Below are 17,828 nucleotides of genomic sequence, written 5' to 3'. Positions count from 1 at the left end.
CACCAACAGGTTGATTTTTGCAAAACACATTTTTGGAACAAAATGCCTCAAATCATCCAATTGCCATCAAAGGCAAACATGTTTATATTACTCCTAAACATTTTGCCAAACATCTCACACAGTCCTATCCTCCTGGTGGAGACCTGTTAGCCTGGCTAACAGGCTATAGTCCTATCCTCCTGGTGGAGACCTGTTAGCCTGGCTAACAGGCTATAGTCCTATCCTCCTGGGGGGTCCCTGTTAGCCTGACTAACAGGCTATAGTCCTATCCTCCTGGGGGGTCCCTGTTAGCCTGGCTAACAGGCTATAGTCCTATCCTCCTGGGGGGTCCCTGTTAGCCTGGCTAACAGGCTATAGTCCTATCCTCCTGGTGGAGACCTGTTAGCCTGGCTAACAGGCTATAGTCCTATCCTCCTGGGGGGTCCCTGTTAGCCTGGCTAACAGGCTATAGTCCTATCCTCCTGGGGGGTCCCTGTTAGCCTGGCTAACAGGCTATAGTCCTATCCTCCTGGGGGGTCCCTGTTAGCCTGGCTAACAGGCTATAGTCCTATCCTCCTGGGGGGTCCCTGTTAGCCTGGCTAACAGGCTATAGTCCTATCCTCCTGGGGGGTCCCTGTTAGCCTGGCTAACAGGCTATAGTCCTATCCTCCTGGGGGGTCCCTGTTAGCCTGGCTAACAGGCTATAGTCCTATCCTCCTGGGGGGTCCCTGTTAGCCTGGCTAACAGGCTATAGTCCTATCCTCCTGGGGGGTCCCTGTTAGCCTGGCACGGCCAGACTCATAGCGAGGGTTCACTGATGTTTCCTCCCCGCATATGGGTCTGGACTCGGGCTCATTGGCAGAGAGAGTTAGGGTTAGGGTTAGGCCTAGACCCTAACCCTCGGACTCATTGACAGAGTATGCGGAAGCTGGAGAAATCAGAAAATGATCGCGGCCAATCAGTGACTGCGTTTCAACGGCTGTCCGTACAACAGTGAAAAGCAGCCTCTGATTGGTTCATGTGTATATGGTGACGTAACATTCATGCTGCAGTACTTTCAAAACAACAATGGCTGCCCTCAACGCAACAAGTTTAAAAGTTTACACAGAAACGATAAGAACAGCAGTTATTTCAGATATAGACTCTGACATATATCCGACATATCTCGCTCACGTATAAATTAGAAACTATTAAACAGACCTTGTTGTTTTTAGCGTGGTTGCCGTGGTATGAGGAGCGGACCAGCGCACTGTGTGGTGACGTCAGCTTTTTGTTACGCTGATTCAGGGGTAGAGTGTCTGGATGGTAACCGCAAGGTTGCCAGTTCAAACCCGGGCTCCCCCAGAGTTACTGTCGAAGTGTCCTTGAGCAAGACACTGAACCCCTAATTGCTCCCGATGTGCTAGTTGGTGCCTTGCATGGTTTCCACTGCCATCGGTGTATGAATGTGTGTGTGAATGGGTGAATGTAATGCACAATCTCTGTAAAGCGCCTTGGATAAAGGCGCTATATAAATGCACCATTTACCATTTATAAATGCAACATTTACTAACGCCCGCTTTTCAAGCTGCCTATGGCCGAAGTCCAGACTCATATGCGGGGAAGAATCTTCAGTGAATCCCCGCTATGAGGCTGGCCAAGCCAGGCTAGAGACCTGTGCCCAGAAGGGCACTTTTTCTAGTTGTAAATGTTTCCGTCCCATAGGTCGGAGTGCAGTATAATTCAATGTAAACGTTTCCGTCCCATAGGTCGGAGTGGCCCTCGGAGCAGTAATTCATTGTAAATGTTTCCGTCCCATAGGTCGGAGTGGCCCTCAGAGCAGTATAATTCAATGTAAATGTTTCCGTCCCATAGGTCGGAGTGGCCCTCAGAGCAGTATAATTCAATGTAAATGTTTCCGTCCCATAGGTCGGAGTGGCCCTCAGAGCAGTATAATTCAATGTAAATGTTTCCGTCCCATAGGTCGGAGTGGCCCTCAGAGCAGTATAATTCAATGTAAATGTTTCCGTCCCATAGGTCGGAGTGGCCCGAGGAGCAGTTCTTCCCTGCGTGCGCGCTGCGTTTCCGTGACGGCTGGGAGCCTCCCGTCCTGGCGTTCCTGGGACCGTCCCGAGAGCAGGAGCTGAGCCGCATCGCCCAGACCATCGCCCAGTCCCAGGTCCAGAGACCGGCCCAGACCATCGCTCAGTCCCAGGTCCAGAGACCGGCCCAGACCATCGCCCAGTCCCAGGTCCAGAGACCACCGGATGGAGAGGTGACGACACCACACTTTATTTCACTCACAACCTCATTAACACATTCTGGGTGGGAACCCCTCTTTTGGTGTTTTAAGCATTCTGAGCTTGTAGATCTGCTATTTTTGAAAAATCATGAAAATGTGGCGCAAATCTTTGAATATAATATTCTTTCAGAGCGAACGTTTTTTAACTCAAATCTTTGCTTCTGGGGGGGGGGGGGGGGCGTGTCCCCTGGAAGTACAGATCATTTTTGGGGTTCTTGACATGAAATAGTTTGAGAACCACTGATATAGAAACATTGATACAGAAACATTTTTTTAAATGTTGTCCTCAGGTCTAGGATCGAGAACCAGATTCTACAAATGTCTTCTAAATCATCGTTTTTCTGAAAACCTCATGTTTCTATATCAGTGGTTCTCACAGGGTTAAAACCTCATGTTTCTATGTCAGTGGTTCTCACAGGGTTAAAACCTCATGTTTCTATATCAGTGGTTCTCACGGGGTTAAAACCTCATGTTTCTATGTCAGTGGTTCTCACAGGGTTAAAACCTCATGTTTCTATATCAGTAGTTCTCACAGGGTTAAACCCTATGTTTCTGTATCAGTGGTTCTCACAGGGTTAAAACCTCATGTTTCTATATCAGTGGTTCTCACAGGGTTAAAACCTCCTGTTTCTATATCAGTGGTTCTCACAGGGTTAAAACCTCATGTTTCTATATCAGTGGTTCTCACAGGGTTAAAACCTCATGTTTCTATGTCAGTGGTTCTCACAGGGTTAAAACCTCATGTTTCTGTATCAGTGGTTCTCACAGGGTTAAAACCTCATGTTTCTGTATCAGTGGTTCTCACAGGGTTAAAACCTCATGTTTCTGTATCAGGGGTTCTCACAGGGTTAAAACCTCATGTTTCTATATCAGTGGTTCTCACAGGGTTAAAACCGCATGTTTCTATATCAGTGGTTCTCACAGGGTTAAAACCTCATGTTTCTATATCAGTGGTTCTCACAGGGTTAAAACCTCATGTTTCTGTATCAGTGGTTCTCACAGGGTTAAAACCTCATGTTTCTGTATCAGTGGTTCTCACAGGGTTAAAACCTCATGTTTCTATATCAGTGGTTCTCACAGGGTTAAAACCTCATGTTTCTATGTCAGTGGTTCTCACAGGGTTAAAACCTCATGTTTCTATATCAGTGGTTCTCACAGGGTTAAAACCTCATGTTTCTGTATCAGTGGTTCTCACAGGGTTAAAACCTCATGTTTCTGTATCAGTGGTTCTCACAGGGTTAAAACCTCATGTTTCTATGTCAGTGGTTCTCACAGGGTTAAAACCTCATGTTTCTATGTCAGTGGTTCTCACAGGGTTAAAACCTCATGTTTCTATGTCAGTGGTTCTCACAGGGTTAAACCTCATGTTTCTATATCAGTGGTTCTCACAGGGTTAAACCCTATGTTTCTATGTCAGTGGTTCTCACAGGGTTAAAACCTCATGTTTCTATATCAGTGGTTCTCAAACTATTTCATGTCAAGAACCCCAAAAATGATCTGTATTTGGCCTCCGACCCCCATCTGAAAACATGTTGTTCCAGGGGGTTCCAGGGGGTTCCAGGGGTTCCAGGGAGTTCCAGGGGGTTCCAGGGGGTTCCAGGTTGCGTCACCACTTACCCCTTATAGCTAAACTTATTTGGCATTTTTGACTATTTCGAAAAAGAGAAAAAACTTTTTCGATTGTTCAACTGGCCAATCACACGTTGTGAGCTCGTAGATTGGTATTTTAAACTTTTTTTGTTTTAATAGTGTAAAATGGCAAAATAACTTTAGGGATAAGAGCGGCCCAAGATATATAGGCCTATATGTGACCAGATTTGACTGAGAGACTGAGAGAGACTCTGAGAGACTGAGAGACTGAGAGAGACTCTGAGAGACTCTGAGAGACTCTGAGAGACTGAGAGAGACTGAGAGACTGAGAGAGACTCTGAGAGACTGAGAGAGACTCTGAGAGACTCTGAGAGACTCTGAGAGACTCTGAGAGACTCTGAGAGAGACTCTGAGAGACTGAGAGAGACTCTGAGAGACTGAGAGAGACTCTGAGAGACTCTGAGAGACTCTGAGAGAGACTCTGAGAGACTGAGAGAGACTCTGAGAGACTCTGAGAGACTCTGAGAGACTGAGAGAGACTCTGAGAGACTCTGAGAGACTCTGAGAGACTGAGAGAGACTCTGAGAGAGACTCTGAGAGACTCTGAGAGACTGAGAGAGACTCTGAGAGAGACTGAGAGAGACTCTGAGAGAGACTCTGAGAGACTGAGAGAGACACTGAGAGACTGAGAGAGACACTGAGAGACTCTGAGAGACTGAGAGAGACTCTGAGAGAGACTCTGAGAGACTGAGAGAGACTCTGAGAGACTGAGAGAGACACTGAGAGACTCTGAGAGACTGAGAGAGACTCTGAGAGAGACTCTGAGAGACTGAGAGAGACTCTGAGAGACTCTGAGAGACTCTGAGAGACTGAGAGAGACTCTGAGAGACTCTGAGAGACTGAGAGAGACTCTGAGAGACTCTGAGAGACTCTGAGAGACTGAGAGAGACTCTGAGAGACTGAGAGAGACTCTGAGAGACTCTGAGAGACTGAGAGAGACTCTGAGAGACTGAGAGAGACTGAGAGAGACTCTGAGAGACTGAGAGAGACTCTGAGAGACTCTGAGAGACTGAGAGAGACTCTGAGAGACTCTGAGAGACTCTGAGAGACTGAGAGAGACTCTGAGAGACTGAGAGACTGAGAGAGACTCTGAGAGACTCTGAGAGACTCTGAGAGACTGAGAGAGACTCTGAGAGACTGAGAGACTGAGAGAGACTCTGAGAGACTCTGAGAGACTCTGAGAGACTGAGAGAGACTCTGAGAGAGACTCTGAGAGACTCTGAGAGACTGAGAGAGACTCTGAGAGACTGAGAGAGACTCTGAGAGACTCTGAGAGACTCTGAGAGACTGAGAGAGACTCTGAGAGACTGAGAGAGACTCTGAGAGACTCTGAGAGACTGAGAGAGACTCTGAGAGACTGAGAGAGACTGAGAGAGACTCTGAGAGACTGAGAGAGACTCTGAGAGACTGAGAGAGACTCTGAGAGACTGAGAGAGACTCTGAGAGACTCTGAGAGACTCTGAGAGACTGAGAGAGACTCTGAGAGACTCTGAGAGACTGAGAGACTCTGAGAGACTCTGAGAGACTCTGAGAGACTGAGAGAGACTCTGAGAGACTGAGAGAGACTGAGAGACTGAGAGACTCTGAGAGACTGAGAGAGACTCTGAGAGACTGAGAGAGACTCTGAGAGACTGAGAGACTCTGAGAGACTGAGAGAGACTCTGAGAGAGACTCTGAGAGACTGAGAGAGACTCTGAGAGACTCTGAGAGACTGAGAGAGACTCTGAGAGACTCTGAGAGACTGAGAGAGACTCTGAGAGACTCTGAGAGACTCTGAGAGACTGAGAGAGACTCTGAGAGACTCTGAGAGACTGAGAGAGACTGAGAGAGACTCTGAGAGACTCTGAGAGACTCTGAGAGACTGAGAGAGACTCTGAGAGACTGAGAGAGACTCTGAGAGACTCTGAGAGACTGAGAGAGACTCTGAGAGACTCTGAGAGACTGAGAGACTCTGAGAGACTCTGAGAGACTCTGAGAGACTGAGAGACTCTGAGAGACTCTGAGAGACTGAGAGACTCTGAGAGACTCTGAGAGACTCTGAGAGACTGAGAGACTCTGAGAGACTCAGTCTCTGAGAGACTCTGAGAGACTGCCATCGCACACATTCCAGCTTTCACCAGAGAAAAACTTTTTCCCAAAATGGGTTAATATCACAGGCAGACTCTTCACATACTAGAGCATGTCTGAAATAAGTGTCAGAGCTGAAATCGACATGTAAATATGAGATAAATGCCCAAACATGTAGCTATAGGTGTAATGTTAGAGTCCACAGAAGACATGTAAATATGAAATAAATGCTTAAGACATATAAATATGAAATAAATGCTTAAACATGTAGCTAGGTGTAATGTTAGAGTCCACAGAAGACATGTAAATATGAAATAAATGCTTAAACATGTAGCTAGGTGTAATGTTAGAGACCACAGAAGACATGTAAATTATAAATAAATGCTTAAACATGTAGCTAGGTGTAATGTTAGAGTCCACAGAAGACATGTAAATATGAAATAAATGCTTAAACATGTAGCTAGGTGTAATGTTAGAGTCCACAGAAGACATGTAAAATATGAAATAAATGCTTAAACATGTAGCTAGGTGTAATGTTAGAGTCCACAGAAGACATGTAAATATGAAATAAATGCTTAAACATGTAGCTAGGTGTAATGTTAGAGACCACAGAAGACATGTAAATATGAAATAAATGCTTAAACATGTAGCTAGGTGTAATGTTCCACAGAAGTGAACCTTTTTCAAGCCTGTTTTCTCAACTTGCTGTTTCTCTGCAAGACATTACTCTATAAGCCAAATCTCCAAAACTGGTGGGTTAAACTGAACAACCAATATGTCAATGTGAAGCTATGATTCCCTGCTTTCAAAAAACGAAAATTCTAAAAATTCCAATGGCAGTCCCTCAGTCAAATGTAGTCACATATATATATAGGCTAAAAGTAAAAAGTAATTAGCTGTCCAAATTGAACACCGCTGAATTGTTTGTCGTCTCTCCTTTTTCGTCGTCAGAGACTGCAGAACCAGATCCTCCAATCACCAGAAGGGTACCACCCCTCGACAGACGGCTACCACCAATCAGCCGACGTGTACCACCAATCAGCAGACGGGTACCTCCCCTCACCAGACGGCTACCACCAATCAGCAGACGTGTACCACCAATCAGCAGACGGGTACCTCCCCTCACCAGACGGGTACCACCAATCAGCCGACGGCTACCAGGCACTCCCCTCGGGGGCGGATCGGTATGTGCTCAGCGAGCCGAACCACAGCAGCCTGACCATGCTGGACCAGGACCAGCGGTATGTGACCATGCTGGACCAGGACCTGGCCGTGGCCGCCTTTAGGCACGCCGTCAGCCGCCAGGCTGACCCTAGGTAACGGCCACGCCATGGAGAACCTGTCTCTCTCTTTCTCTCTATGTCTCTCTATGTCTCTCTATGTCTCTCTCTCTCTCTCTCTGTCTCTCTATGTCTCTCTCTCTCTCTCTCTCTCTCTCTATGTCTCTCTCTCTCTGTCTCTCTATGTCTCTCTGTCACTCTCTCTCTCTCTCTCTCTGTCTCTCTCTATGTCTCTCTCTCTCTCTCTCTCTCTCTCTCTCTCTCTCTCTCTCTCTCTCTCTCTCTCTCTGTCTCTCTATGTCTCTCTCTCTCTCTCTCTCTCTGTCTCTCTATGTCTCTCTGTCTCTCTCTCTCTCTCTCTCTCTCTCTCTCTCTCTCTCTCTCTCTCTCTCTCTCTCTCTCTCTCTCTCTGAACTGATTTCATCTGTGTTTCAGAGGTCTGTCTTCTCGTGACGGTAGAGAACTGAATACCGCTGTTGATTTTGTCAACTAAAATGTTGCCTGTCTGCCCCCCTGTCTGCCCCCTGTCTGCCCCCCTGTCTGCCCCCCTGTCTGCCCCCCTGTCTGCCCCCTGTCTGCCCCCTGTCTGCCCCCTGTCTGCCTCCTGTCTGCCCCCCTGTCTGCCCCCTGTCTGCCCCCTGTCTGCCCCCCTGTCTGCCCCCCTGTCTGCCCCCTGTCTGCCCCCCTGTCTGCCCCCTGTCTGCCCCCCTGTCTGCCCCCTGTCTGCCCCCTGTCTGCCCCCCTGTCTGCCCCCTGTCTGCCCCCCTGTCTGCCCCCTGTCTGCCCCCCTGTCTGCCCCCTGTCTGCCCCCTGTCTGCCCCCCTGTCTGCCCCCCTGTCTGCCCCCTGTCTGCCCCCTGTCTGCCCCCTGTCTGCCCCCCTGTCTGCCCCCCTGTCTGCCCCCCTGTCTGCCCCCTGTCTGCCCCCCTGTCTGCCCCCCTGTCTGCCCCCCTGTCTGCCCCCCTATCTGCCCCCCTGTCTGCCCCCTGTCTGCCCCCTGTCTGCCCCCCTGTCTGCCCCCTGTCTGCCCCCTGTCTGCCCCCTGTCTGCCCCCCTGTCTGCCCCCCTGTCTGCCCCCTGTCTGCCCCCCTGTCTGCCCCCTGTCTGCCCCCCTGTCTGCCCCCCTGTCTGCCCCCTGTCTGCCCCCTGTCTGCCCCCCTGTCTGCCCCCCTGTCTGCCCCCCTGTCTGCCCCCTGTCTGCCCCCTGTCTGCCCCCCTGTCTGCCCCCTGTCTGCCCCCCTGTCTGCCCCCCTGTCTGCCCCCTGTCTGCCCCCTGTCTGCCCCCTGTCTGCCCCCCTGTCTGCCCCCCTGTCTGCCCCCCTGTCTGCCCCCTGTCTGCCCCCTGTCTGCCCCCTGTCTGTCTGTCTGTCTGTCTGTCTGTCTGTCTGTCTGTCTGTCTGTCTGTCCTGCTCAGGCTCTCTTTCCTCTTTCAGTTTTTCGGGACACTTCTCCATGGCTGTCAGATTATTATATTATTACCATGAAAACCTGCAAAACCACGCCACCATATATGGTCGACGCTCCATATATGGAGATCACGACACTGACCTCATCAAACCCTGGATAGCCCTACATGGAGAAGACTGGATCATCACCTAGATCTGCATATATGGAGCCGGACTGCAGCTCGATCTGACCTCAAACCCTCAGATCTCCATATATGGAGCTGACCTGTTCTGACATTCCATATGTCGATCTGACCTCATCAAACCCCCCCCCCCCCCTCATGCCAAAGCGCCAGCGCTCGCCCAGCGGTCTGCCGTCACCCAGGAGGATGTGTGCACGCAACACAGCATTGTGATGACTCATACATGTTATATGTCATGTTTGTATGTTAAAAATGGTAAATGGTGCATTTATAAAGCGCCTTTATTCAAGGCGCTTTACATAGATAGCATTACATTCACCCATTCACACACACATTCATACACCTTTACATAGATTGTGCATTACATTCTCCCATTCACACACCTTTACATAGATTGTGCATTACATTCACCCATTCATACACCTTTACATAGATTGTGCATTACATTCTCCCATTCACACACACATTCACACACCTTTACATAGATTGTGCATTACATTCACCCATTCACACACACATTCATACACCTTTACATAGATTGTGCATTACATTCACCCATTCACACACACATTCACACACCTTTACATAGATTGTGCATTACATTCACCCATTCACACACCTTTACATAGATTGTGCATTACATTCACCCATTCACACACACATTCACACACCGATGGCGGAGGAAACCATGCAAGGCACCAACCTGCACATCAGGAGCAATCAGGGGTTTAGAGTCTTGCTCAAGGACACTTCGACACACTCTGGGGGAGCCCACAGGGATCGAACTGGCAACCTTGCGGTTACCACTCTACCGCTGAGCCACCGCCGCATACATAATATACATATGTTATGTATGTTTGTATGTTGTGTGTTCACAGAGGTCAGAGGTCAGAGGTCAGCTGAAACCCTGTGTTGTGTTGTGTGTTCACAGAGGTCAGAGGTCAGCTGAAACCCTGTGTTGTGTTGTGTGTTCACAGAGGTCAGAGGTCAGCTGAAACCCTGTGTTGTGTGTTCACAGAGGTCAGAGGTCAGCTGAAACCCTGTGTTGTGTTGTGTGTTCACAGAGGTCAGAGGTCAGCTGAAACCCTGTGTTGTGTTGTGTGTTCACAGAGGTCAGAGGTCAGCTGAAACCCTGTGTTGTGTTGTGTGTTCACAGAGGTCAGCTGAAACCCTGTGTTGTGTTGTGTGTTCACAGAGGTCAGAGGCCGGAGGTCAGAGGTCAGCTGAAAACCTTTGTTGCCAAATCCAAGTACGACTTTGTGGCGAGAAACAACACAGAGCTGTCTGTCCTTAAAGATGAGCTGGTGGAGGTACCTCATTACCATATCATTACCATATCATTAAATACAATGATTACCTCATTACCATATCATTAAATACAATGATTACCTCATTACCATATCATTACCTACAATGATTACCTCATTACCATATCATTACCTACAATGATTACCTCATTACCATATCATTAAATACAATGATTACCTCATTACCATATCATTACCTACAATGATTACCTCATTACCATATCATTACCTACAATGATTACCTCATTACCATATCATTACCATATAATTAAATACAATGATTACCTCATTACCATATAATTAAATACAATGATTACCTCATTTCCAGGACTTTATTACCTCATTACCATATAATTATCCAATGATGACTTAATTTCTTTATTTAATGATCATTTGATGTCACCCCGGGACCAATAGCAGATCTACCAGCTCTGGCGCGTTGTGAGCTTGTAGATCTGCTTTTTTCAAAAGAAGATCAATTTGGTAATTTTTTTAGCTCGAAACCCGATACCCGAAAAGAAAACCCGATCACAAGCTTATGGAGTACCCTATGGATCAATACCATATGGAGTTATGGAGCATAACGGCCCATAGCGGACCATAGACGCTCCACACGTCCCAAACTCTTCTCCCTTCTGGCTCCAAAACTATGGAATGAACTTCCCATCACGTTCTTAGCTTACGCATGTTTCATGATAAATGATATATGTGATGTATCCCCATGCTTTTTTGTTCTTGCCTAATGTAAGTCGCTCTGGATTAAGAGCGTCTGCTAAATGCCTAAATTGTAATAGCATATGGAGTTATGGAACATAGCGGACCATAGTTCTCAATAGCATATGGAGTTATGGAACATAGCGGACCATAGTTGTCAATAGCATATGGAGTTATGGAACATAGCGGACCATAGTTGTCAATAGCATATGGAGTTATGGAGCATAGCGGACCATAGTTCTCAATAGCATATGGAGTTATGGAGCATAGCGGACCATAGTTGTCAATAGCATATGGAGTTATGGAACATAGCGGACCATAGTTGTCAATAGCATATGGAGTTATGGAACATAGCGGACCATAGTTATCAATAGCATATGGAGTTATGGAACATAGCGGACCATAGTTCTCAATAGCATATGGAGTTATGGAACATAGCGGACCATAGTTATCAATAGCATATGGAGTTATGGAACATAGCGGACCATAGTTGTCAATAGCATATGGAGTTATGGAACATGGTCTCGATGAGAACCCGGCTCGATAAGCCTGATCGATAAGGTGATCATTAACCCATTCTGGGCGGGAACCCCTGTTGGTGTTTTAAGCATTATGTTATACTTTTAGCTATTGGAAAATAGCAGATCTACAAGCTCATAGCGCGCCACCGAGTGGCGCGCTACGAGCTTGTAGGTCTGCTATTTTTGAAAAGTCGTGAAAATGTGGCGCGAATCTTTGAATATATATTTCAGAGCGAACATTTTTAACTAAAATATTTGCTTCTGGGGGGTCCCTGGAACTACATATTTTGAGATGGGGGTCCGTGGCCCAATAGAGATAATTCTGGGGGTCCTTGACATGAAAAAGGTTGAGCACCACTGACGGTTGATGATTTCATTACGTCAGACATTACGTCAGAACACAGCTGATCAGGCTATATAATACCTTACACCACTCAGTTCACACGGGTGTGATTTTTTTTCGTACAATCTGCCTATTAATCTCCCACAATGCACTGCTCCTTCCTGTCAGGTGGTCGACGACAGGAAGCAGTGGTGGAAGGTCCGAAACGGAGGCGGGGCTTCGGGCTACGTGCCAAACAACATCCTGGAAGTCACCAGATCGGCCAATCAGAACGATGCGGGGGCGGAGCCGGTCTACAGTCACACCATACAGGTGCAGTATACAGTCATAAAGGGGCGGAGCTACAGTATACAGTCATAAAGGGGCGGAGCTACATTATACAGTCAAAGGGGCGGAGCTACAGTATACAGTCATAAAGGGGCGGAGCTACAGTATACAGTCATAAAGAGGTGGGGCTACAGTATACAGTCATAAAGGGGCGGAGCTACAGTCTACATTATACGGGCATAAAGGGGCGGAGCTACATTATACAGTCATAAAGAGGTGGGGCTACAGTATACAGTCATAAAGGGGCGGAGCTACAGTCTACATTATACGGTCATAAAGGGGCGGAGCTACAGTATAAAGTCAAAGAGGCGGGGCTACAGTATACAGTCATAAAGGGGCGGAGCTACCGTATACAATCATAAAGGGGCGGAGCTACAGTCAGACATCATACGTTCATGAATTGAATACCCAGTACCTGAATGGAAACAAGAACGCAAAGGACTTTTTTTCCCGATGATCCCTTTAATGCGTGTTTGACCTTTGACCCTGTACTGGACCCTGTACGGAATTACATTTATGCCAATTAAGTATTCAATCAATCAATCAAATTTTCACAGAGTAACTTTTTTAAGGCTTTTTTATCAACATTTTGACTCGTCCTCATCATCATTTTTTCGACCACGGTCGAGATCATGGATTCCACAATGCCACGCCAGACTTCCCGGTCCTTCATTGCCATCCCCAGTTCCTGCTTACTGATGCCTGTGTCCCTAGCGATGACATCATGTGTCCCTAGCGATGACATCATGTGTCCCTAGCGATGACATCATGTGTCCCTACTAGCGATGACATCATGTGTCCCTAGCGATGACATCATGTGTCCCTAGCGATGACATCATGTGTCCCTAGCGATGACATAATGTGTCCCTAGCGATGACATCATGTGTCCCTAGCGATGACATCATGTGTCCCTAGCGATGACATCATGTGTCCCTAGCGATGACATCACGTGTCCCTAGCGATGACATCACGTGTCCCTAGCGATGACATCACGTGTCCCTAGCGATGACATCATGTGTCCCTAGCGATGACATCATGTGTCCCTAGCGATGACATCATGTGTCCCTAGTGATGACATCATGTGTCCCTAGCGATGACATTATGTGTCCCTACTAACGATGACATCATGTGTTCCCAACGGTGACATCATGTGTACCTAGCGATGACATCATGTTTCCCTAGCGATGACATCATGTGTCCCTAGCGATGACATCATGTTTCCCTAGCGATGACATCATGTGTCCCTAGCGATGACATCATGTGTCCCTAGCGATGACATCATGTGTCCCTAGCGATGACATCATGTGTCCCTAGCGATGACATCATGTGTCCCTAGCGATGACATCAGGGAAAGACAGTTTTCTACCTCTGGTCTGCTTTGAGGCAGGACTCCAGAGAAGAAGGGAAGATATGACCTCATTGTGAGGTTATATATACTAGTGTAGAAACACAGGGAAGGTTGCCGTATATTAGATTAGTCGATGGGTGGACTAGTGTAGAAACACAGGGAAGGTTGTCGTATATTAGATCAGTCGATGGGTGGACTAGTGTAGAAACACAGGGAAGGTTGCTGTATATTAGATTAGTCGATGGGTGGACTAGTGTAGAAACACGGGGAAGGTTGCCGTATATTAGATCAGTCGATGGGTGGACTAGTGTAGAAACACGGGGAAGGTTGCCGTATATTAGATCAGTCGATGGGTGGACCAGTGTAGAAACACAGGGAAGGTTGTCGTATATTAGATTAGTCGATGGGTGGACTAGTGTAGAAACACAGGGAAGGTTGTCGTATATTAGATCAGTCGATGGGTGGACTAGTGTAGAAACACGGGGAAGGTTGCCATATATTAGATTAGTCGATGGGTGGACTAGTGTAGAAACACAGGGAAGGTTGTCGTATATTAGATCAGTCGATGGGTGGACCAGTGTAGAAACACAGGGAAGGTTGCCGTATATTAGATTAGTCGATGGGTGGACTAGTGTAGAAACACAGGGAAGGTTGTCGTATATTAGATCAGTCGATGGGTGGACCAGTGTAGAAACACAGGGAAGGTTGTCGTATATTAGATCAGTCGATGGGTGGACTAGTGTAGAAACACAGGGAAGGTTGCCGTATATTAGATCAGTCGATGGGTGGACCAGTGTAGAAACACAGGGAAGGTTGCTGTATTTTATGTCACCATGACAACCTATTCCATTATGTGAGGTCATTATGTCGTCATATTTATTGTACTGTCCTATTGTTTTATATATTTCCCATTTATTCCATTGTTTTATATTGTTTAATATTAATATTCTCCCACATCTGACACCAAAGCTCATGATGCCAAAGAAGGAGTTTGAGCTGTTCAAGGTAGGCCTGAGCCTATAGCTGGACTTGTAGATCTGCTCTTTAGTTGAGTTGCTGTGATGCTGTGATGTTTGGACGGTGCGTTGTGAGCTTGTAGATCTACACTACGATGCGTTGTGAGCTTGTAGATCTACACTACGATGCGTTGTGAGCTTGTAGATCTACACTACGATGCGTTGTGAGCTTGTAGATCTACACTACGATGCGTTGTGAGCTTGTGTAGATCTACACTACGATGCGTTGTGAGCTTGTAGATCGGCCATTCTGGGTCAAATGCTCGCCCCAGAATAGAGCGTCGCAGTCCCGCCCCCTACCCTGGACCAGGAAATGAAACCCAATGCATTATTCTCATAGACATTTCTTAAAGTATTTATTTAAAGACGGTTACGCCGCGGACAAAGCCAACTCGAGTCGTGACAACTCATGACAACACAAACAATATTTTGGACCAAACAAATAATTATAAAGAAGAAAAACAACAAAAAAAGTGTTGTAACCTGCCGTTTTTTTCTTCTTTCTAATTATTTGTTCGGCCCAAAAAATTGTGTTTGTTGTCATGATTTGTCACGACTCCAGTTGTCTTTGTCCGCGGCGTAAACGTCTTTAAATAAATACTTTCTGAAAAGTCTATGAGGAAAATGAACGGAGAATCATTTCCTGGTCCAGGGTAGGAGGCGGGACTGCGACGCTCTATAGGGATGCTAGTGTCTCAGTACAGTTTGTGGTGCGTTCGTTTCATATCTCAGTACAGTTTGTGGTGTGTTCGTTTCATGTCTCAGTACAGTTTGTGGTGTGTTCGTTTCATGTCTCAGTACAGTTTGTGGTGCGTTCGTTTCATGTCTCAGTACAGTTTGTGGTGCGTTCGTTTCATGTCTCAGTACAGTTTGCGGTGTGTTCGTTTCATGTCTCAGTACAGTTTGCGGTGCGTTCGTTTCATGTCTCAGTACAGTTTGCGGTGCGTTTGTTTCATGTCTCAGTACAGTTTGTGGTGCGTTCGTTTCATGTCTCAGTACAGTTTGTGGTGTGTTCGTTTCATGTCTCAGTACAGTTTGTGGTGTGTTCGTTTCATGTCTCAGTACAGTTTGTGGTGTGTTCGTTTCATGTCTCAGTACAGTTTGCGGTGCGTTCGTTTCATGTCTCAGTACAGTTTGTGGTGCGTATGTTTCATGTCTCAGTACAGTTTGTGGTGCGTTCGTTTCATGTCTCAGTGCAGTTTCAGTACAGTTTGCGGTGCGTTCGTTTCATGTCTCAGTACAGTTTGCGGTGCGTTCGTTTCATGTCTCAGTACAGTTTGTGGTGCGTTCGTTTCATGTCTCAGTACAGTTTGCGGTGCGTTGGTTTCATGTCTCAGTACAGTTTGCGGTGCGTTCGTTTCATGTCTCAGTACAGTTTGTGGTGCGTTCGTTTCATGTCTCAGTACAGTTTGTGGTGTGTTCGTTTCATGTCTCAGTACAGTTTGTTTCATGTCTCAGTACAGTTTGCGGTGCGTTCGTTTCATGTCTCAGTACAGTTTGTGGTGCGTATGTTTCATGTCTCAGTACAGTTTGTGGTGTGTTCGTTTCATGTCTCAGTACAGTTTGTGGTGCGTTCGTTTCATGTCTCAGTACAGTTTGTGGTGCGTTCGTTTCATGTCTCAGTACAGTTTGCGGTGCGTTCGTTTCATGTCTCAGTACAGTTTGCGGTGCGTTCGTTTCATGTCTCAGTACAGTTTGCGGTGCGTTCATTTCATGTCTCAGTACAGTTTGCGGTGTGTTCGTTTCATGTCTCAGTACAGTTTGCGGTGCGTTCGTTTCATGTCTCAGTACAGTTTGCGGTGTGTTCGTTTCATGTCTCAGTACAGTTTGCGGTGCGTTCATTTCATGTCTCAGTACAGTTTGCGGTGTGTTCGTTTCATGTCTCAGTACAGTTTGCGGTGCGTATGTTTCATGTCTCAGTACAGTTTGCGGTGCGTTCGTTTCATGTCTCAGTACAGTTTGCGGTGCGTTCGTTTCATGTCTCAGTACAGTTTGCGGTGCGTTCGTTTCATGTCTCAGTACAGTTTGCGGTGCGTTCGTTTCATGTCTCAGTACAGTTTGTGGTGCGTTCGTTTCATGTCTCAGTACAGTTTGTGGTGCGTTCGTTTCATGTCTCAGTACAGTTTGTGGTGCGTTCGTTTCATGTCTCAGTACAGTTTGTGGTGCGTTCGTTTCATGTCTCAGTACAGTTTGTGGTGCGTTCGTTTCATGTCTCAGTACAGTTTGTGGTGCGTTCGTTTCATGTCTCAGTGCAGTTTGCGGTGCGTTCGTTTCATGTCTCAGTGCAGTTTGCGGTGTGTTCGTTTCATGTCTCAGTACAGTTTGCGGTGCGTTCGTTTCATGTCTCAGTACAGTTTGCGGTGCGTTCGTTTCATGTCTCAGTACAGTTTGCGGTGCGTTCGTTTCATGTCTCAGTACAGTTTGCGGTGTGTTCGTTTCATGTCTCAGTACAGTTTGCGGTGCGTTCGTTTCATGTCTCAGTACAGTTTGTGGTGTGTTCGTTTCATGTCTCAGTACAGTTTGCGGTGCGTTCGTTTCATGTCTCAGTACAGTTTGTGGTGCGTTCGTTTCATGTCTCAGTACAGTTTGTGGTGCGTTCGTTTCATGTCTCAGTGCAGTTTGTGGTGCGTTCGTTTCATGTCTCAGTGCAGTTTGTGGTGCGTTCGTTTCATGTCTCAGTACAGTTTGTGGTGTGTTCGTTTCATGTCTCAGTACAGTTTGTGGTGCGTTCGTTTCATGTCTCAGTACAGTTTGTGGTGCGTTCGTTTCATGTCTCAGTACAGTTTGTGGTGCGTTCGTTTCATGTCTCAGTACAGTTTGTGGTGCGTTCGTTTCATGTCTCAGTACAGTTTGCGGTGCGTTCGTTTCATGTCTCAGTGCAGTTTGCGGTGCGTTCGTTTCATGTCTCAGTACAGTTTGCGGTGCGTTCGTTTCATGTCTCAGTGCAGTTTGCGGTGCGTTCGTTTCATGTCTCAGTGCAGTTTGCGGTGCGTTCGTTTCATGTCTCAGTGCAGTTTGCGGTGCGTTCGTTTCATGTCTCAGTGCAGTTTGTGGTGCGTTCGTTTCATGTCTCAGTACAGTTTGCGGTGCGTTCGTTTCATGTCTCAATACAGTTTGCGGTGCGTTCGTTTCATGTCTCAATACAGTTTGCGGTGCGTTCGTTTCATGTCTCAATACAGTTTGCGGTGCGTTCGTTTCATGTCTCAGTACAGTTTGCGGTGCGTTCGTTTCATGTCTCAGTACAGTTTGTGGTGCGTTCGTTTCATGTCTCAGTACAGTTTGTGGTGCGTTCGTTTCATGTCTCAGTACAGTTTGTGGTGCGTTCGTTTCATGTCTCAGTACATTTTGTGGTGCGTTCGTTTCATGTCTCAGTACAGTTTGTGGTGCGTTCGTTTCATGTCTCAGTGC

At 46.9% G+C, this 17,828-nt stretch overlaps 1 protein-coding gene across 8 annotated transcripts in view; it reads left to right on the top strand.

The window, feature by feature from the left end:
• Positions 1–17,828, top strand: part of eps8a (EGFR pathway substrate 8a, signaling adaptor) — a 69,145-nt gene that overhangs the window by 18,754 nt on the left and 32,563 nt on the right. For 3 of the 8 annotated variants that reach the window (XM_079531182.1, XM_079531181.1, XM_079531188.1), the window contains 5 exons: positions 1,996–2,233; positions 6,929–7,293; positions 10,040–10,154; positions 11,898–12,041; positions 14,374–14,409. In XM_079531182.1, the coding sequence (XP_079387308.1) occupies positions 1,996–2,233; positions 6,929–7,293; positions 10,040–10,154; positions 11,898–12,041; positions 14,374–14,409 (898 nt within the window). The remainder of the gene's footprint in view (positions 1–1,995; positions 2,234–6,928; positions 7,294–10,039; positions 10,155–11,897; positions 12,042–14,373; positions 14,410–17,828) is intronic. The other 5 variants (XM_079531186.1, XM_079531183.1, XM_079531184.1 and 2 more) reach the window with 4 other exon arrangements.

The sequence above is a fragment of the Electrona antarctica genome (genome assembly GCF_951216825.1).
Source record: "Electrona antarctica genome assembly, contig: scaffold_58, whole genome shotgun sequence".
Taxonomy (NCBI): domain Eukaryota; kingdom Metazoa; phylum Chordata; class Actinopteri; order Myctophiformes; family Myctophidae; genus Electrona; species Electrona antarctica.
Note: the sequence above shows the minus strand (reverse complement) of the source record. Positions and strands in the feature narration are given on the sequence as shown.